The sequence below is a fragment of the Diadema setosum genome, chromosome 7 (assembly GCF_964275005.1).
Source record: "Diadema setosum chromosome 7, eeDiaSeto1, whole genome shotgun sequence".
Classification (NCBI taxonomy): domain Eukaryota; kingdom Metazoa; phylum Echinodermata; class Echinoidea; order Diadematoida; family Diadematidae; genus Diadema; species Diadema setosum.
This window is the reverse complement of record NC_092691.1, coordinates 31741160-31762888: the sequence shown is the minus strand read 5'-3', so window position 1 is coordinate 31762888 and position 21729 is coordinate 31741160. Positions and strand designations below refer to the sequence as shown.

The window sequence follows — 21729 nt, the reverse complement described above, 5'->3', positions numbered from 1 at the left end:
AGGAATCAATGTGGCTGTAGCAGGTGCTGGTTACTCCCTCTTTTGTGTGAGGAAAAGTAAGGATGGTTTTCAACTTGAAAATATGAAAGCCTGAATAAGGCCCCAGTTGACATAGGGCAGTGACGGATCCAGAAAGGGGGGGGGGGCGCACTGGGCGCACGCCCCTCTTTATCTTTTTGTTAGAATCAAAAGAAATAAAAAGAACAAAAATGAGGGCGCGCGCACCCCCCCCCCCCCTTAATTTTGTAAAGGGGCCTCCACTTTACGGAATTCCTGGATCCGCTCCTGTGATAGGGGGCACTGATCATTTGATTACTGCCGAATTATAAAGGTTAGAGATATAATTTACCAAAGGAGGTGGAAACTTCCACCTCCCTCATTTTCCACGGCTCAGCCCAGCCAAAATGTAAACAGAAGCACGTGCAGCAAGGCGGCATGGCGCGCGCCGCAGTTTTATACGCTGCACGCGCCACAGAATCCAGCTAGAGGATCACAAACGTGTGAGTGCCATACATAACAATCGGCTGCAGTGTGCGAGGAGATAGGAGAGATCTCAACGTATAAAAGAATTGTTTCAACTTAGAGCAGCCTCAGTTTCTAAATTTGACTCCGATTTTTCACTTCTCTCGAAGATAATAATGCAAGCTAGTAAGGCTTGTGGAGTATGCACTTCGTGTTTGCCAAAAAGACTGACAATAAAAATCTTCATTGCAAAATGTCTGCGTTGCTAAAGCAGCCAACGATTGTACGGTTCGGTCGAAGTCTCGTCTGCCGTGCCTGTCGGCGTCACCAAGCGAAGGCGATGGTTGTTGCGAGGGACTGTTCTGGCGCCTCCTTTCTCCACGGCATCGCTCGGCATAGTGCAAACAATGATCGCCTTCAACACAGCACATTAGTACCCATTCGTACGTCAGGCAATATGTGGTGGCTACATACAAAAGGTATATCGTCTGTCGACTGCAAGTTTAGTTCTTCTTCTTCTACGTCTTCTTCTCCTCATCACAGTTTCCAAAGTACCATATTCGCTCTGGCAAGTGGCCATGGAAAATGCGGAGTGGCTGTAGTTCGAGTATCGGGACCCCGTGCATGGTATGCTCTGGAGCAAGTGCTTCCACGAAAAATCGTCGCTAAAGTCGCTGCTAGACAAGCCGTCTTGTCCCCAATCCACGACCCGTTCTCGCAGGAATTGATTGATAACGGATTGATCCTGTGGTTTCCAGGTAACTATCTTACAATGACGTTTATGCAAGAATAGGCTACCGTGTCTTGATCATCTGGACCTAAAAACAGTATTGAAAGATGCCTTGAAATTGAAGTCAATCATTCATAAGCCCAGGTCACATTACGAGGATAAAGTAATACTATGAACAGTTTTTCTGATACATGTTTTCCAAATAAACACGTCGTTGTCTTGGACATGTGGTTACGTATTACATACTCTTGAGTACCCGGTATTCATCATCATTACAGCATTTCATGTTACAACTTGCAATGCCAATGGAGATTACCAATGGCATTTAATGATGGTAGTTTTTGCTCATGCAATAGACACTCACTGTTTCTAAATTCTATTGTGTGTGGGTTTTTTTTTCCCCCCTGATGATATCGCAAGCTGTCCTGTCTTGCAGAGTTTAACTGGAGGGTTTACAATAGAGGATGGGGTACCGATACTTATAGTTGTGGAGAAATTGAGAGGGTGAAAAGTAGAGTTTTTGTTTTATTATTATTTGACAGGGGTCTAGGGCAATTACCCCCTGGGCAATTACCCTGTCCCTTCCCTGACCCTAACCCTAATCCTAATCCTGAACCTAATCCTAACCCTAACCCAAACTCTAGACCATAAACCTAACCGTAATCTTTACTCTGGGGGGTGGGGGGGGGGGGGGGTAATTGCCCTGATACGATTGATATTGTCCATTTGTACAAGTGGAATGTTTTTGTGCCATTCTTTTTTGGTAATATTTTCGAGGTAAGCTATGGAAAATAGATTTTCTCTTGATTGTTTGACCTTTCTTCTATTTCAGCACCAAACAGCTTCACAGGAGAAGACGTGTGTGAGCTGCAAGTGCACGGAGGCCCAGCAGTAATTGCTGCCTTGTACAGCGCCCTCGGTAAACTTGATGGTTTTAGTCTCGCAGAACCTGGTCAGTTCTCCAAAAGGTATGGCACACTGCTTCCAGAGGCCGGGTTGATGCACTTCATTGTACAATGGGAGCCAAACAAATTTTACTCATCTGGGGCAGTCAAAACTATCCATCTGTGTTTCATACATATTGGATGATGACTGTGAAAGGCTCCAGCACTGAATATAACAAATCATAGTTGTAAGCACATCTAAGGGGTTCATTTTAATGTTTCTATTTACATTTTCTATTATTTGATATATGTGGTGAATACCTAAAAGCAGACAAGAGGCTAAAGAAATAATAAAAGTGAAGGGCTTTGCCCTTTACTCCTGGAAAATCAAAGGGGGGGGGGGGGTGAGAGAACCAAGGGGGGAGGGGGATGAGAGAGTGTTGGGACACATGCAGGCAATTTCTTAAGATTGTTTTTCTTCTTTTTCAACTCTAATGGACATGATTTGTGCATCAATTCTCACTGGCATTTAAAAATCTTTACAGTCAGTTATCACATTTGTAATTATTTTAGTCTTATTTTCATTTATTTATGGATATAATTATGTTGTGTACTTTGCTTGAATCTATTTGTTCATCTATGTATTGATTCATCATTTACCAATGAATACAGTTATTTCCAGTGTCATCTTTTCAAATGGCCACTTGATGACGAGCTGGGGTTAATTTGGACCTTTGCACTTACACAAAGTACATCAGAGTTTGAGAATATTGTATTGGCTACATTGTATACGCCTCATGCAGTATAATGCAAATAAATCAAAGCCCTACAATTTGGGGTTGCTTTGATTGGAAGCTAACCCTTCACTGTTTTTCCCCCCTCATCAGGGCTTTCTACAATGGCAAGCTTGACCTGACAGAAGTTGAGGGACTGGGCGACCTGATTCATGCCGAGACAGAAGCCCAGCGTAGACAGGCCGTTCGTCAGATGTCAGGTGACCTCAGTAGACTCTACCATCGATGGAGAAAGACCTTGTTAAAGGTACAAAAAGTTGCTATCATGCTGTCAACGTGATTTTGAGCCAACATAAGATCTTTCATCCATCATTGCATTGTGGTGTCACAATGCATTTCTTTGTGGGATACCATCTACCCATATACTCTCTCCTCTTGATACACTATGCCAGCTAGAAGAGTGTTAGCAATTACCAGTGGATCTCCTGCATAAAACTTTAAGGTGGGCTTCAATAAGACTAGCAGTAAAACTGCATAGTACGTCTCTTTCTCAATTGCCAAGTACATGTACTGTATACACTGTTATTTTCACGAATGAGGAGATCATAGACATTTTCGCGACATGTTGTTTTCCAAACGTTAATGTACTGTCAGCAAAGCACATGGAATTATTTTTGCGTGTTGTTTAATTCGCGATCCAACTGTGACTCGCGAAATTTGCAATAATAACAGCTTATACAGTATGCATATATACATTTGTATATATACTGATATCTGTCCATTCTTCACCATCTATTTAAACCTCATGATGTCATTTTTGTGTTGCATTCTTCTTGTAGGCTGCTGATAAAGTAATGATTGCTTGCCCCCCAAAATATATAACATTTCCAGTATGTTATTGGTTTTTAATTTGTCTTACATTTCTTCATAAATGTAGGTTGTTGCACATGTTGAGGCATACATTGACTTTGCTGAGGATGAGAACATTGAGGAAGGAGTCTTAGAGGAAGGTGAGATAGTTTGCGTAGCCAGTCCACCCAATATTGAAGGAGAGAGATGAAAATTCACCAAATAGATTTCTTGGCATGTGCTCGGCTTTCGGTTCACCATGTGTGAGTCCTTAAAAGGACTGTTAGAATGACAGGAGGAAAGAAAGGTAGAATAAGAGGCAAGAATTGGATGAGAGTATTCTTTCTGGAGTGTGTGTAGCCCTGAAAAGGACTGTGAACCGGAGAGGGATAGAGGAGCTAAATAGATTTCTTGTTGATTTCATTTTCGTACTGTACAAACCTTTTGCAGAATAGACACTGTAAAAGTAAACATTACAAGTGATCATGTATGTTTTCATCCTTGGATTATTGAGATGAATATCAAGTGTCTTAATGTTTGCATACAAATGACTGCAGGCAATATTGCATGCATTTCAAACACTCCAAGGACTATCTCCACTAAAATAGCTTGTAAAAAAAATCAACAGAAATTTGAATCTGGGTAATAACTTAATTACATTCAACATGAACATATCCTCTTGTAAACCTAAGTTGCTAATGGTGTTGTTTGTTTATTTCTTTTACTAGAATTAACACCTTATTCATGTGTTGTTGCGTCTCTTCTGAAACACAGCAAAACAGCAGGTGTCAGAGCTTCTTGCCGAGGTTAAGGGTCACCTTGCAGACAATAGGAAAGGTGAAAGGTTACGAAGTGGAGTTCATGTGACCATCGCAGGGCGTCCAAATGCAGGGAAGAGCACCTTACTGAATGCATTGTGTATGTATTTCCATGAGTTTAGCAATAGTTACAGAAAAGAGAGCTTACAGACAAAAAAAAACAACAACAGAGGAACCAATAAACAAACTATGAACGTAGCCTCCTTGCCTTTCAGGCTGAGTGGGTATAATAGATTTGTTTTAAGCAATTAATGAGTAGAATGTAGTGTAACTGTTCAGTGTAGGTTCGAACTAAAAATGTGTAAGCATGGAAATTCATAAAATCTTGCCTGTCCAGCAGAAGGGCCCTATGGCTTGTGGGCTCACAAAATCACAAACAAATCATAGTCCCATCATATGAAAGAGCCATCAAAACTCTGTGGAATAATGCCACAACAAAAAATTCGATTTTGGGGTGAAATTTCATGCAATGGCCTTTTCTGCCAGGCAGGCAATGAAATGTTTGTTATGCATTGTGTGAAGTGTTGTTGTTTTACACTGTTGTGAGATGACAATGACTAGGCCTACTTCACCTCCTGTTGATGAAACACAGGCCAGCGTCCAGCAGCCATTGTCTCGCCCATTGCTGGTACAACACGGGATGTGCTGGAATCCACCCTCAACATCGGTGGATACCCAGTAATTATTAGTGACACAGCAGGTATCAGGGACACGAGGGATGAAGTGGAAATGGAAGGGGTTCGCAGAGCCAGAGAGAGGTAATAATCAGTCTCGAATATTTTAGTAGAAATAAGGAAGAGAAATTGGCATAATATCATGATGATGATGATGATAATAATGATATATGATAGTAATAATAAAAGTAATGATAGCACTAGTAGTAGCAGTAGTAGTAGTAGTAGTAATAATGATGATAATAACAACAACAATAATAATAATAATAATAATAATAATAATAATAATAATAATAATAATAATAATAATAATAATAATAATAATAATAATAATAATATTAATAATAATAATAATAGTAATAATGGTAATAATGGTAATGATAATAATAATGATATCAATAACCACAACAAATGATATGATAACAATAATGAAGATGACAAGAAGAAGAAGAACCAATTTTACAATTTTGTCAGTGCACCTTACAAGAGAAAATGGTTCAGATAATGCATTTTAAAGCATACATTGCCTAGTTCTTATGTATATCGAACAAGCACCAAGACAATCACTTTCTTGTACTGTTTTTAGTAGTGTGTGAAGCCAGAAGAACAAGTCAATTTTTTAGCATGAATTCTACCCCTCCTAAAGTCCAAGATTTTTATTCAGATTGTCATCTGATTTTAGCTGCCAGAGCATGGGATCAATCTTTCTGAAAAATGATATGAAGAAACCATGCAATTACTAGGCCCTATAAAAGGCAGAGGTTGTTTATGGCATAATAGATAATAGTCGTCATGCTCCATGGACAAAGTTGTAAGCCACTGTTTGTCTCTTTATCATGTTTCATTATCTCGTCAGGACCAGCATGGCGGACATTGTAGTGTTCATGGTAGATGCAACAACCATCAACATCAGCAATGCAAGGGACATAGTAGCACAGATACAGGCACAAGTCAAAGAATCGAGATTATGGGATGCCACCAGCAGTGCACAGCAAATGCAGTGTGGTGACAGTCATAAACTAGACTCGGAGACCAGCCACGATCACGACTGGAGTAATGAGGGAGAATTGATCGTTGTATTGAACAAAACGGATCTGCTTGATGAAAAGACTACAAAGAGAATACCAGTGCCACGGATGGAGTGGCATCATGCTGATGATGATTCATGCAATGAAGTCCCTTCACAAAGAACTCAAAGTGGAGAAAGATTCACCATTTTTCCCGTGTCCTGTAAAACAGAGGACGGATTGAACATCTTCTTGGAGAAATTCAAAGAGAGGCTGGAAATGATGTAAGGAACGGTAACTGGGGATTTTTTAATGAGGATTTTCAGTTATCAATTACAGCAGATATTAGTGACCGTATTGACTCACATGATGCCAGACTTGTTTGAGCACTCAGTGACATGTTGATATCGTGCATTGTGACATAGATCTAGGCAATAAAAGGTGGACGGTCAACCTAGGTGATGACTTGTAATTTCTCAGCTGAATAGGTTTAATTGAAAAGTATATCAGATTTTTAGCTTTTATCAATCAATCAGTGACATGGTGACTTTGAAAGCAACAAAGATGTCTCTTTCTGAGTTACCCCAGATGATAGATTAAAATGTTGAGACTACTATTGTTTTGTTAGAATAAGCTCCAAGTGTGAAAATCTCTTAGTTGATGAATTGATGTGCATAACCTGTTGACTTTACCTTCATATATATTTATATATTTCTAGTAATTATCATATCTACTGCCTCTGCATTGATACTTGAATATTTATGTTTGGACTTTTTTTTTTCTGGGGGGGGGGGTTGATTTTCCAAAAAGAAGTTGTTTGAAGAGTACGAAGGACAAACTTTCAAGCAGAATTACAGTGAAAGTAGCTAGTATCTCATGCAACAGAGTTTAAGTTCACTCAACAATTCCTCCCCCTTTCCTTCATCTCTCCTGTTAAAACAGGTGCAGCAATACTGCTTCATCTGATCCCTATTTGACGCAGGTGCGCCACCGAAACCACCTGACCGTGTGCGCCCAGTCCCTGGCCTCCTTTGGCACCCGGGAGGACCTGGTTCTAGCGGCAGAGGAAATCCGGATCACTCTGCGGCAGCTCGGCAAGATCACGGGTCATGTGACCACAGAGGAAGTACTGGACATCATTTTCAAGGACTTCTGCATCGGAAAGTGACCGTGATGGCACGACTGATGCCATCTGATGAGATGAGAAAGGACCGAGTCAATGTACACTTGCACCGGCTAATCAAAACTTGTATTGGGCAGTGATGTGAAATGTCAAGAGTTTAATTTGATTTCATATTTTTGTAGTCTGAACAAACCCACTTTTTAGGCTTTAAGCAATTCAATTGCAATTGGACAATTGAAATATTCACAGTTTAATATACTTCAGACTTTTTATGTAAGTTTCAGCTTTTTTCAGATATTTTGTAAGCAAGTGAAGGGTTTGTTTGCAAAAACCAAAAATTCCATTTTTGAAGATTTTGAAGTACGATCTCTGTCATAAAGTACAAAATAATACCTTTTAAATGATATATTGGTCACTACATATAAAGGTATATTTTTGAAGTTATGGTCAAAAGAAGCAAAAATTTTCTTATTATTCTCTTTATTTTTCTTTACCTTTAATCGCAAATATCTCCATTTGGCAAATATAGACTTATCGGTTTTTGCAAACAAACTCTTCAAGTACTCCCACACCACTCACAAGTTGGCTCTATGGCAGGGGGGAAATACTGTCACATTCATCAAGACATCAGTCAGACATGACACACTTCAGGTATCTACCAGGTACTTTGGGTTTATTCACAAAACTGAAGTTCAATGACCTCGTAGTACTTGAAAACTGAACCTGGTTCCTTCTGTGAGCTCCAGACCACTTGTGAGAAAGCTTGGTTACCTTTTTTGGATTTCCATTCAAAAAAGGGGAGTTTCAAGAAAGAGAGAAATATTCAGATTATTTGAGGAGGAAGGAGAATAGGGCCATGGCATATGGATTTGAAATGACATGACCTTGCTTAGTATGTGTGCATTCAAGTAACAAACAATTGAAAATTCTGCAGTAGCATATTGACATTGTTATTCAATTTTGCCCATGAGTTTGCAATAAATTTCTGTTTCACATTACTTTTGCATGGTATTTTTTTCATGGAAAGGTCTTTCTTCAGGCTTTCAGAGTACCTCAATACTTTGTTTTTGCAAAAGTTGATATCATGTACATGTAATTTAGAACTAATCTAATGGGTGCCACAGTAGCAGTCACTCCTCTGTCAAACAAACAATTAATACAATCAAACAGACAATCATATTTCACTCAGGTTCAAGTATCATATTGGCTGTCTGAATATCTTTATGCCTCTGCGACCTAAAATGCAAATGTTATGTTTATTATGTCGTCCTTATCAAGAAAGTATCAATCAAATTTTAAGAAAACTATATTTGTGTAAAATGGCACTAAAACTGTAAGAATTACAGTTTGATATGTAAGAGTAAGAATTACAGTTTGATATGTAAGTTCCTGTTTTAATTCATTATCACTAAGAACATCAAATGATATAAAGGTCTAATAGGGCATTTGAATACTTACACTTTGGGCATATTCTTGTTGATTTCAAGGGTCATGTAATTCAAATGAGGATTATTTCACTATTCACTAGAAAGTGAAGAGTTGGCTTCGTGGGTATCAAAACTAGTATACTAATGTACATCTGTACATTAAGCATGGATTGAAGTGGAGCAGTATATCCACAATTATTTGACCTGATTTTATTAAACTGGGTAAATAAATGTTTATCAGGGCAAGAAATTGATGAGATTCTGGGGAAGATGTAATGGAGGTAGATCAAAAGTCAATCTGGACAAGGATTACGTTTGGACATTGTACTCCCTGTGGGGGCATAATGTGCACTTTCTCCTATTCTGCCAGACTTGGGAAATGCTACAGGTCACTGTAAAGTCATGGGGGACAAAGCATATATTGCATATTGCAATAAATGATACTCAACAATAGGTGTGAAGATGTCAGATGCACAGTAAATTGTCAAATAAGGAACACAGCACAGACAGGAATATCTCATATTTTGCAATTTAATCTGTAGTTATATATAAAAAAGGAGACTTTATCTAAAATATATAGAAACTCATAAGTACTGAAAATGACTCTGTTGATTACACAGATGCCAAAAGGCTAATACAATAATAAACATATAATATATTACTTGCTCTTACAATATTTATGACACATAATATGTCCGCCTTTGTGTAGATGCTTAGTCACTTAGAAGCAAACTTACTCAATGCAATACAGCATAGATGGACACTACATTCAGGACCCATAGTCAAATACATTGCACATATTACTTGCATATATGTTAATGATGTCAAGACTCAATTGTATCTACAGACAAATTGCCAATCTAACAAATTACATAGACACCATAATTATATAAAACAATATAATGAATGGGAAAAACCAAGCAAAATTAAACATTTTCCATTATGCCATACTGTGACCTGGGTGCCGTCCTATAGAATTATGAAATCAATTTCAAATATCATTAAACTTGCAATTAATTTAAACTTGCCTTTAGTTGCAAATATTGGTCTAAATGTAAAGATCAAACCCAAATTGCGATCAATCTGTATGAATTGCAATTATTCTATAACACTGACACAAAATTATACCAAAGTTTGGTATTTTCATATTACAAATCTGAATTCCCAGTCACATAGTAATAACAAATGTACTTCAGAAGTTCGATGTCAAAAATGACTGATACACTGCAAACTCTGTTGCAACCCTAAATTTTCGATTTATTTTTACTTTCCGTGACTGATTTAGAATCAACTGAAGCTTTTGACAGATTTGCAATCAATTCAGTCCTAAAAGTTGCAACAAATATCATCGCAACTTTGAAAGTTGCAATTGATTTGGGGACTTAAGATTGATTGCAACTCTTTATAAGATGTGGCCCAGGATAGTGAACTTTCCACAATATCACTTCAGCACACAATATTTGTTGTAAATAATTTCAATATAATACAGGTTGCAGCAGCATAAATAAAAGGCAGATTTAAACAGATAGTGGCTACAGGCAGCTTCCACATGTCTATTCGTGTGTAATGGGGAATCCTTCCAGACCCCTTCTCACTCAGAATACATTTCAACCAATGGAGAGATTGCTTTTCACTATTAGAAATGACAAATCTTACCCTTCCCACAAGAACTTCCATATTGGATAGTCCAACTTGACACACTGGCATTTCATTCTGCCCATTCTTGAGAGTGAATTCAGGTCACTAGAATTAATTTCCTAGGCTATAAAAACATGATGCCAGATGAGTAATCCTCTTTGACATCATTCCCTGTGCTTCCCCCCCCCCCTACAAAAAAAAAAAAAAGTCACCAACAACACCAATCGTAGCAGGCAGTCAGCAATTACAAATGTAGACCCGTTTCACACTGGATTTTCCTATACAGTATACCGATATACAGTGCACTCCCGTTATAACGAAATGCTTGGGACCGGCGGTTTTCTTTGGTTATAACGAAATTTCGTTACAACTGAACGAATACAAATATATAGCGAAAACACGGAAGCCACGCATATATCGTATTCTGTTTGTTGAATACTCGTCATACACTGGAAAGCTATGTGAACAATAAAACAAATAGTTATTCAATTTCAGATTATTGTATTACAATAACGCAAGTTCCCCTCGGAAACTGTGCGTGACACACCAAACAAACACACAGTGATGTGACGCGTTCGCCCATGCAGAGACGCTATAAATGCTCGTTCCGCTACGTATTTTCTACAGCGATCCTCAGTTCATTATAATGGAGCACATTTTTTTTTTTTTTGCTTTGTCAGTGGTGCTCGGAAAAGACTTCGTTATAACGTAAATTTGTAACCGTGTTTGTTATAAGCGAATTTTGTACCATAGACTTTAAAGGGATCGTATAGTTTTGGTTGAGACATAATTTCAGATTTCTAACATTTTTTGGTGAGATAATGAGAAACCTTTTATGAAATATGAAAGAGCATGTAATTCCATGAGGAATTCAACGTTTATTTGATGAAAATTGGTTTTGAAATGGCTGAGATATCCAAAACAGAGCGATTCTAATAAGTGTGGGACCCACACTTTCTTACAATCGCTTTGTTTTACTTTGTTTTTGGATGTTTCAGTCATTCCAAACCCGATTTTCATCAAATAAACTTTGAATTCCTCTTAAAATGGTATGCTCTGTACTATTTCATAAGTGCTTTCTTGGTATCTCGCAAAAAGTTAAAAGCCCAATTCTCATCTCCACCAATACTGTACCATCCCTTTAATGGCAATACTTTTGGGACCAGAAGTTTTACTTCGTTATAACGAAATTTATTTCGTTATAACCGTGTTCGTTGTAACGGGAGTGCACTGTAATAAAAAATGTAACTTTGAGAGATCTCCCCCCACCAAAAAACAAAAAACAAAACAACAATAACAACAACAATGTGGTCAACATCTTCAACATTACACCAATTATGCAACATATGAGAAAAAAGAAAAAAAAAAGGAAACCAATCGGGAATTCAGTGCTTCGATTTTTTCATCCAAATGACCTGTATCAGCAGCCCTTTGTTAACCTGCAGCACACTCCTGGAAGTTTGCTTGTCCTAATGCACTTTGACAGACGCTACATGCACAGGCATTATGCAGGTAGCGGTCTTTCCTCCTGCATCATTTAACACACTGTCCAAGTCTTAGGGGAATAATGCCAATCAAATACCACGGGGAATTTTTGTTGTTGCCTTTTCGTCCCCATTAATTTGACAAATCTGAATTTAAATGTGGTGTCCTTTGATGGACAAATGTTTGATAAAACTCATCAAATTCCTTGAATCTGCACAACATCAAAGAAAAAAATACAAAAATTTTCCAATTCAAGATAGAAGCATTAACTTTGAGCTTCTAAAATAAGTTGCCAATTTAACGACCACCAGTACTAAACTAAGCACTAAAGAGACTTTGAAACTTCTGCAGTTGAAGCATAAACAACAACATATGAACAAGTGGCTTGTAAACCCTTAGTGTGCCTTGAGTGGAAATTGGCACAGAAAATCCCAAAGCATTGTACAAAGTGTCCAAAGTCCCTAGCACAGGAAGGATTAAATGCAGATTTGTTTGTTTGTTGTTTTTTTTTTTTTACACAATACCTTACAATACAATAACAGTACAGAATGAACATAATATAAAAACCTAGAATCAAACTACAGATATGTGATATCTGGGACTTGAAGGGTTAAAGAACCCCCCGAAGCGTGGGGATACCATGGAGTTGGAAGGCTGGGCTGGCTCGGATATATTCAAGAATCCCTGTAAAAAATTGTGTTCAGCTGTATAACTGATGACTGCAAATACGCACACACAACTGAATAATCTGAAATGGAATCGACTATTACCGATGAGCATATGCTTGGAGGCATATATTTACTGACTGGTGCTATTCGTGGTTTCATATGTACCCCGGTGGTGGGCAGCGAATTAATCAGGCCACTCATGAATGACCCACACTACGAGGTCTTTGAATGGAAGTGTGCGTGCTATTACTTTACAACGTATTTGTACATCTATTCACCTAAGAACACTGGCAGAAACATTCACACGTTTATGAAACGAACAAAACTATGCAGCATTTCCACAGAAATACAATATTGTCTGAACAGCACACATCTGCATGGGGAGCTTGGCATCATGAGTCAAGAAAGACATTGTGAATATATGTTTGAGAATACATCACTTCTAACATTCACAAGCTGATATGACCTTCTTTTTCAAACACAACAAATAGTACAAGTAGTCAATACCTTGTTTTTAACATGCTATGCAGCATCGTTCACTCTCTCCAGCAATCCTATCATGGCAAAGGAAAAACAAAAACCAAAAAAAAAAAAAAAATGTACGGAGATAATAAGGCAGCGTTACACACCATTGTGACAATGAGGATAACATGGTGGTAAAATAAGGCAGTTCTACGAATCTTTGGATATATAGGACAAAACCTGAGCCAAGAACTGAAATTATGCAGTGGACAACTGAATGGCAAATCTTTGCTAAAATCAATGGATGTGAAATTTCCATAAGCATGATGGAAAGAAAGGGACAGCATATTGCATATATCTATATTGTGACACCTTTGTGCGTATTTCGCTGTCAGTAAATACAGTTGATATGGTGATGATGATGACACAATTTGACAATGATTATGATGAGGATATTATGATACAAATACGTAGGGGATGATGAATATTTGTGACATCTGTTTTATGACGGGTGTATATAATGACGTCAGACATACTTGTGAATTTTTGAAAGTTTTCTGAAAAGCAATAGCCACAAGTTATGAATGATAGTGATGATGGCTGTTACCACGATGATGATGATGATGATGATGATGATGATGATGATGATAATGATTATGATTATGACAATTATGACACTTGTGACTGATGATTATGATGACTACAAAAATGAGATTTTATCAAAGACTTTGAGATACTATGAAGATAACATTTACATGATTTCATATCAGATGGGACACTACTGATAAATAGTAACAAACTGCAAATTTCTAAAAATATAAATATATGTATATGAACAGTCCAACTAAAAGTAAAACCTGTAATTTGAAAAGATCAACATGAGTATGTAGAGATTGTCATAACACAAAGTATTCATTAAACTGAACACCATGAAATACCAACCAGTCACTGCCATTTTATTTCAGTGGCATTTGAAAAATTGAAATGCACAAGGCATAGACATAATTATGGCATTATACTTCCATATCGAAATACATATCTGCACCAAATTTCTGTTTCCTTTGACAATGTAATTGCAGTTGATGTGGCTCTATTACATGTACTATACCTGTATGTAACGACATCCAACAATACAATACTGATCAGTTAATACTAACTTTGCCTAGTGTGATTGTTTGGTATCACGCTTTTATTTCCCTCTTCATTCCCCATCCTAACCCCACCCCCCCCCCCCCCACAAAAATGTACACAGAGGAAGACCTCAAAAAGAGAGTGGAATCCAAGGGAAAAAATAAACAAGGACACAACCCCCTCAAGAGAAACCCTCCCCCCAAAAATAAATAAATACGAAAGACAACAATCACATAGGAGATATACTGCCATATAAAACAAATAAAAGCAAACCAAATGCAAATGAGTTCCTTGTGAAGTCTGCCTTTGTAGAATAAATAATTGATACTGTTCTGCCACACAGCACTATGTGATGGGACAGAAAACAAAAATTGTACCAAATCAAGATTCATTGCACGCTTGTTAACACTCGTCACACACCATCAATACTTTATGGACTGAAGCCATCGCTTGTGGTGATCTATACACCTCTGGAGCAAGGGCCTGTCTGAGTCAAATGCCTTCTTATACACTGCATCCATGAAGAGCACCTCCGACTCGGAGGATACTAAGACTCTCAGGGAAACGTTGCTCATCATCTCGTCGTCATGGAGATTGGGGATCTCCATCTCGGCGGTCTTGAGGTTGGAGTAGTCCAGCAGAGGGAACCATTCTCCCTCCCCGGGGACGGAAGATTCCTCGCTATCCGCGCCTCTCAGGTTGGAGCCGTGTCCGTTCAATTCTCTGCAGCCATTTACCTCCATGTGGCCTCCATCCTGGTAGAAGGAGGCATTCTCAGTCCTCATCTGCAGACATGTCCTCCCAACATTGAGGACCGACCTCCTGGGATGGGAATGGATGGGAGAAGGGGGCGGGGCAAGGAGTAGAGAGGAGTAGAGTATACCAAAGAGTTTAGGCCTAGAAGAGCAGATTATAAAGTGACATTTAATTTCTAAGGTTTGAGCTCCTTATGCAGGAGGATTATTCCCTCGCTACCAAGGTTTTTAATAATTGCTAATTTAATCAGAACAATTTTCATGTATGTGTGTTCACAAAACTGCCTATTTTGCTTGCAACATCCGAACAGAATTAAGTTGGAAAGTACAGACTTTGCATGGCCCCAACAATGCATGTCTTGTATTACTACCAGAGCAAAGAGTTCTCTCGTTTCAACAAAGACATACTGTAAAACCTGATATATTCGCGGCATGAATTTTTCGCGAATTGGACCCGACGGCCTTTTTTGCGGCATGAAATTTTCGCGAACTGCCACTGGCATTCAATGTATATAGTGTAGACAAGAACTTTCGCGTGCATTTTAATTTCGTGAATCTTGGCGCTCGCGAAATTAAAATGCACGCGAACATTCCTCGTTTTACAGTACACACATTATACAAAGGGTAAGATTTATGAGAATGATTAAACTTCCTACTATTACAGTTGCGACAACAAAGTGAAATGTACTCACCTGTGGTACCAGATGGCCTCGTGTCCTGGGAAGCTCTGGATGAGGGCGGACGTGAAGAGTAGCTCTGCCTTCACCAGAGCCACCACCCTGTCTTGCTGAACGGCGCCCTCGGAGAGAGCCCGCAGGAGGAAGTGGCGGTAGCTGAAGCCGCTGTGGTCCGATATGTGCTGGCTCACCCACGCCTTTGTGCTCTCCAGCTCTTGTTCCAGTACCTGTGGTACGTAGGAGCAGTCAAATTCAAGTTTCAGCGAAGGTTACAATCCTCATTTGGAAGCCTCCAAAAATCTCACAAAATTGCACCCCCTACTAGTGCCAGTGGCACAACTCCATCATGCAACAACCTTCAAGAATAAAAATCACCTGTTTTGAAAAAAGAAAAACATGAAAGCTTATTTTCTTTTTTGTTTATTTCATCAGATTTCCTTCAAACCAGAAATGTCTCATTATCAAAGCATACTTTCTCACTTGTATGTTACTCTTCATACCAAAATTAAATGTGTGATGTGCTGCAAGCCAAGCCACACTTCCAGTTTAACCTATTGAGGACAGGCTGATTTTGCTACAACACGCATTTCCCATAGACACTTGTCTGAGTATACTCGGGGACTCGTCCTCAACAGGTCAAAGACCCGGTAGCATGGGGACACACAGGTCATTCGATTGAATTGTTCTTCATTCGCTGCCCACCAGGGTACATTAAAAAATTACAACAGTGCCCATCCGCCATGTGTCAGTGAATAGTGCATCCCCAAGCGTATGCTCATCGGTAACAATTGACTCCAGTCCATATTCTTTGGCTGTGTGTGTACTTCAATAGAGATCAGTGATAAAGCTGTACAGCATTCATTGCAGAGATTCTCAAATAATTATGAGCTGGCCAGCCTTAGCCTATTGTCAAGGCCCTCTCTCTGTATGGTGAAGAGAGCCTAGCCAAGTGGGGTTGTTGCGCTCAGCTGGGCTTGCTTCGCTTGCCCGTTACAGCGAGAGGGCCTTGACAAAAGGCTAGGCCAACCTTCACTCGACACGCATTTAAATCAAAATAACAACAACAACAACACTCCATGGTATTCCAACTCTACTGAGTCTCTAAGCTGACTTAGAATGAGCTTTTCTGTCCCTACAAGACTTCCACTGATTCATTACAAATGTACTTCTAATACTCTTTGTTTTGCATTAAAGGGCATAGGTAACCTGACATACAAATCAAATTATGTTTGAGTGTGAAATGTTTAATTTATCCTCACTGCTATGTCCAGTCCTGCTATTCTCTGAAGCACCCATATTCGGTGGCTCCATGCGTTGTAGTTGCTAGGATAGTGGTCGGCAGCTGCCCGACAGGCCTCCATCTCGTGTTGTATGGCTTGCCTGTGTCGATCTGTCAGTTCAACCTCCTTTGCAGCCATGGGAAGAGTTGGGTGGGCTCTGAGGGAGGAGCTGCCGTTAAGTTGGACTGCATTTTGTGCGTTACTGTTGTGGGAAAGTGACGAGTTTGGGCAATTTTGTGCGGCTAGACTAGGTGAGGACTGTACTGACGGAAACAGTTGCTGTAGAAGCCATCTCCTGATGAAAAAAAAAAATCAAAATGGCAAATAATTTGCCTTTAGCAAAAACAAATACCGTAAACCATATATGAAGATATGTTCACAGCACAATTATAGTTGGATATTATTTCATAGGAGAAATAACACCATGATTTCAACAATAATCTAGGCTTACCAACTAAATAAAAAAATGGTCATGACTCTACACCTGAACAAAAAAAAAAGTATAACTCTACCTTGACATAGAAATTGGGGGGGGGGGGGGGGAGAAATTTACTGACAAAATGCCTGACACATTACCCAGGTCTTGAAATGTCATGAAGTCTGCTTTTTGTAAAAATCCAAGGTAAATATGAATGTTGCAGGTTCTTAAAACAAAACAAAAAAATACACAAATGAAATGAAATAAAAAAAAAACTTATAAAAACAAAATGCAAGACTTGTTAATTGAAATTGCACAAAATACGATATAGAACATTGAATGACAGACTATGACCTTTCTTGGTCTACAAGCTTTGATATTGTACAAGATTATTAGTGCTAAACAGAGTTGAAGAAGCAAATTGAATGCCAATGTATCCCACCTGGCTACCAGGTGTAATGGCTACTTACCTCTGTATGAATGTTTCTGGACTCTTTGGATGCTTGGTTTGGATTAGGGTAGCAAATCTAAGTTCATTTTCTGCCTTGATGAAGTTCTTCAGCACTAGGTCTTTCCTAAACAGAACAGTCAACAGTAAAATTTTAACCTCATTGCCAAATAAGGCACACATAGAAACTGCTTCAAGTGTCATAAAAATTTGCCATACTGTAAAAGTGGACATTTTCACACATTTCACGCAACCAGAAATTGGTGCGACAACAAAAGCACGCAAATATATTGGCTTGCCATATGTTCCAGTAGCTGAAGCTTGATTCCGTGGAATCAAAAACCCGCTACACTCATCTTACCGGTCCAAGCGCCAAAAATTACTTGCACAAAAATATCCACTTTTACAGTAATTGCAGCTGGACATTTACATCCACAGCATGTACACCTTTGATCATGAATTTCATATATGCAGGCTCCAGCAAAAACTCAATACTCCTATTAATATTGTCGAAAAATTGATGGAAACTCTTAAGTATTGATTGCTGATAAGAGTGAGAGTATTTTTGCCAGAGACAGAGTGATTTGAGAAGTGATAGAATATCACCTTCTGTTGCAGCAAGGTAATAATACATCCCATACAATTTGTGGAAAATAAAATGTGTACCTTTTATATGATGTGCAAAGAGGCATGTTAAATGTATGCAGAATACTCAAATGTAAGGTGACCTGTTACATCAGCATGTTCAATTTGTGACTGCAGGCTGCAACAACATAATATTAGGGAGCTTTAGATTTTGACGCGTGGACGTTTGAGACGACGCTTGCACTGGACATTCTCCTCTCCCCTGCGTCGTGCTGAAAAGTAGCTTTAGATTACACTGGGACAAAATGTATAAAAAATAAAATGGCGCCCCCATATGATCGGTGCATGAAGTAGTTCTCTACGTTGCAAACTGTGCGGACGTATAGCCCAGTACGCGTAGTGAAAAACTCAGGCGATGCAAGCTAAAAATAGATTGACTTGACGCTCGATTCTGCGCATGCTCAGAACATGTTTTTTTTTTCCTCTGAACGTCTCCGTCACGAAAATCTAAAGCTCCCTAATATGCACAGCTGGCAACCACATTCCCATTCAACAATCCACCGTTACCTCATATTCCATATTGCATAGCACTCAGGGTTGAGAAGGAGAGCTGCCTGGCTGAACTCATGGATCGACTTTAGATCTGAAGAAATATAATGAGAAACAGAATTTGCTCCTTGCCTTTCACTGTTTCTGCTTTTCTTTTTCATCACTACAGCACAAATGATTTGATTGCAACACTCATCTTGGTGTCCAAAATCAAGTTCAGTCACTGTGTCACTCCACAAGCAAGGCAATGTCTCTCAATAGGCACGGTCAGACTGGCAAATCATTGAGAAGCTTAACATCATGATTTTTAAGATCTTTAAGTTTTGCCAGTGTGACCACAAACTTCTCGCAAAACTTCTCACTCCAACTACTGTAGGGATATGTCCCCCTATGCCCCCCGGTGACACTTCTTGATCTTTTGCCAGTGTGACCGAACGACAAGAGATCACGAGGACTTAAACTTCTCAATCTTTTACCAGTCTGACCACGCCTTGTTCACCAAACATTCATGGGAAGTAAACTACATTGTATGTGGAAAGCTAATACTGTGAAAAGGAAACTTAATTAATTCATACAAATATATTTCCTAGTCAATTTAACACTCTTACAATATCAAATAATGTTCAAATGAATCACAGGATGTAAATGACAAGTTGTCCCTTGATGGACATTAACCAATCTTCAAATGCACACAAGTATAAAATTCAAATAAACAATGGCACTGTAGAGACAGCTTCAATAATGAATGACATAAAAAATGAGGTATAAAGGATTTCAGAGCCAATCGGAAGTGGGGCACCCTCCTTCCTACAGAGCAAATGGCTAATTATTTCATTAAATCAATGAAAAGGGAAGGAATATTAGATTTTAGTCAGACATGATGATTCTTTTGATCAAAACAAAATATAACACTTGATCTCTACAGTCTTTTTACATTCCATGCCCTTGGAACTTGTGTTGCATTTTGAGTATTGACTTCTTTCAATATCCTTAACTTGAACTTTTAAAGATAGGGTTTTATATTCACCCTTGACAAGTCCTGTTTGCTTCATCAGATTGGTATACACATAGTTGAAGAGAATCTTGATGCTCCACGTTGCCAGGCCAAGTTTGTGGTTCTCCAGCACCACTGGGCTTTTGTTGACTACTGGCTCTGGACAGTAGATGAAGTCAAACTCATCACTACAGATAGGGTGAAGAAAGGAACAGTAAATGAGAATTTTGACTGATTGATACTGCTCGTTGGTCAGCCTTCTGATATTGTTTTTTTCTAATCATGCTATGATCAGTATTAATAGACCCCGAGTAATACTATTATAAAAGATATAACTAGTGTATATGCCATAATTTATATATTCAGTGAGTCTAATTTTTCATGAATCAGGACTTCCCAACAATTTTACAAGCGGTTACCATTAAATTCGCAATTGTGGAGAATAGTACTGAATTGAGAAATGTATGCGTGCACGTCACATTCATGTCAGGATCAGAGAGACAATACAGAATCAATAATATTTTTGCATGTCTTTAAACTCATGAATAGCTTCCGACTCATGAAATTTGCAAAAATAATTCTCATGAAATATTCAGCATTGAGTACCATGGTACTTTGTATTTTATGTTGCAACTGCAAGTTGATGGTGGCATGGCTTCAACACATCTATGCAAAAAAAAAAAAAAAAAAAAAGGAAGGTAAGGATGCTCTTCATTTGAAACTAAATTTTGAGATATTGGCACAAGTTTCCTTACAGACACCTATGCTATCGACTCCTCTTCAATGCTAAACGCTTTGACCCATTTCCACGAGTCCATAGAAGTCCGATCCACTGTGGTCAGTGGTCCGATCAGTTCAGCTCATGATTTGGCTGATGACGACAGCTTTAGCAAAGTTCTTCCGTGACTTCTAAGAAGCACCCTGGCATCACTACAGACTGCGTGACGCGCAGAAGGCAACGTTACCTCGCAACATCTACACGCTTTACTTGATGACAGCTCAACTTCGGCAATCTTCGTATCAATGCCAATGTGATTGGCACGATCATCCAACAGCACCCCACAACTGCCGGGTCTATGTGTCTTTAAGTTAAAATGACCAGTCTACAGACACACACTCACTGTTTCTTCCCGACTGATCAAAATACTATAATGCTGATGTCTAACACTAACAGTTTAACAGTCAGCAGTCAGTAACATTCAAGTTAGAAGATAGAGAACAGAAGAGACAGGTCTGTGGAGTGTTCAGAAATATTCACAATCAGAATTAAATTTACTTGTCGGGATGTGATAAATGTAATTTGGGTCAAGAGTTAGATATGGAGGTAGAGATAAATCAAAACTAGACAGAGGTCTAGAATCAATAATAAAACTTAAAAGACAAGTTGTTAATGTTAGTGGAGACTGGAGAGGTCCAAAACCCCCGGTTACTCACATATTTGGGTCTCTCCGAAGGGCACTGCTTAGATCGGAGAGAATTCTCTTCTGTCTGCTATCGTCTACCATGATCCTACTCGTCTCTTGAGTAGTTGAAGGAAATGTGTGCAGTCGAAACAAAGACAATTTATCTAGTGTGTAAAGTGCCAGACAGATTCCTGGGAGTGGTGTTTCAGTGCAGCTACAAATAACGCATATAAACAGTATTCGCAGACTGTTTTTAGGCACTTCGTACACACAACGCAACAATGCACTTTCATTCAGCTAAGCACACAGTACCGTACCGTAGTATTTTGTCCGTACATAAATCGCGAATTTACATACAACACTTCATGACTTACTTGTGTGTGACCAAAATTGTGACAGCCACCCATTGGTTCATAGAAGTAAATAATAATCCATCAAAACTATGTACGGCAAATAAAGGTATGATTTACAACCATGTAAATAATTATCACTAGTTTTAATATAGTTAAATTGAGATGAAAGAATAAA

The 21729-nt window shown here is 38.8% G+C and overlaps 2 protein-coding genes across 2 annotated transcripts; one reads left to right on the top strand and one right to left on the bottom strand.

Annotated features, from left to right (window-relative positions):
* Positions 1 to 577: 577 nt before the first annotated feature.
* On the top strand, positions 578 to 8246 carry LOC140230635 (tRNA modification GTPase GTPBP3, mitochondrial-like). Its single transcript, XM_072310775.1, has 8 exons — positions 578 to 1220; positions 2025 to 2160; positions 2964 to 3117; positions 3748 to 3820; positions 4434 to 4577; positions 5070 to 5235; positions 6008 to 6442; positions 7101 to 8246. The coding sequence occupies exons 1-8, from the start codon at positions 665 to 667 to the stop codon at positions 7324 to 7326; spliced, it is 1890 nt and encodes a 629-aa protein (XP_072166876.1). The 5' UTR covers positions 578 to 664; the 3' UTR covers positions 7327 to 8246.
* Positions 8247 to 14239: 5993 nt separating this feature from the next.
* LOC140230634 (protein prenyltransferase alpha subunit repeat-containing protein 1-like) lies at positions 14240 to 21487 on the bottom strand. Its single transcript, XM_072310773.1, has 7 exons — positions 21233 to 21487; positions 19832 to 19986; positions 18823 to 18898; positions 17693 to 17797; positions 16784 to 17099; positions 15540 to 15751; positions 14240 to 14914 (listed from the first exon to the last, which is right to left on the bottom strand). Exons 1-7 carry the CDS (start codon positions 21301 to 21303, stop codon positions 14515 to 14517), a joined length of 1335 nt encoding a protein of 444 aa, XP_072166874.1. The 5' UTR covers positions 21304 to 21487; the 3' UTR covers positions 14240 to 14514.
* Positions 21488 to 21729: the final 242 nt, after the last annotated feature.

Bases quoted from the DNA above. Each gene is read 5' to 3' on its own strand.
- LOC140230635 (XM_072310775.1), top strand. From the start codon at position 665: ATGCACTTCGTGTTTGCCAAAAAGACTGACAATAAAAATCTTCATTGC. The intron at 5,236-6,007 runs GTAATAATCAGT...TTATCTCGTCAG, and splicing joins GTTCGCAGAGCCAGAGAGAG to GACCAGCATGGCGGACATTG. The intron at 6,443-7,100 runs GTAAGGAACGGT...CTGTTAAAACAG, and splicing joins AAAGAGAGGCTGGAAATGAT to GTGCAGCAATACTGCTTCAT.
- LOC140230634 (XM_072310773.1), bottom strand. From the start codon at position 21,303: ATGGTAGACGATAGCAGACAGAAGAGAATTCTCTCCGATCTAAGCAGT. The intron at 18,899-19,831 runs GTGAATATAAAA...ATATTTCTTCAG, and splicing joins GCAAACAGGACTTGTCAAGG to ATCTAAAGTCGATCCATGAG. The intron at 14,915-15,539 runs GTGAGTACATTT...TTCCCATCCCAG, and splicing joins GAGGCCATCTGGTACCACAG to GAGGTCGGTCCTCAATGTTG.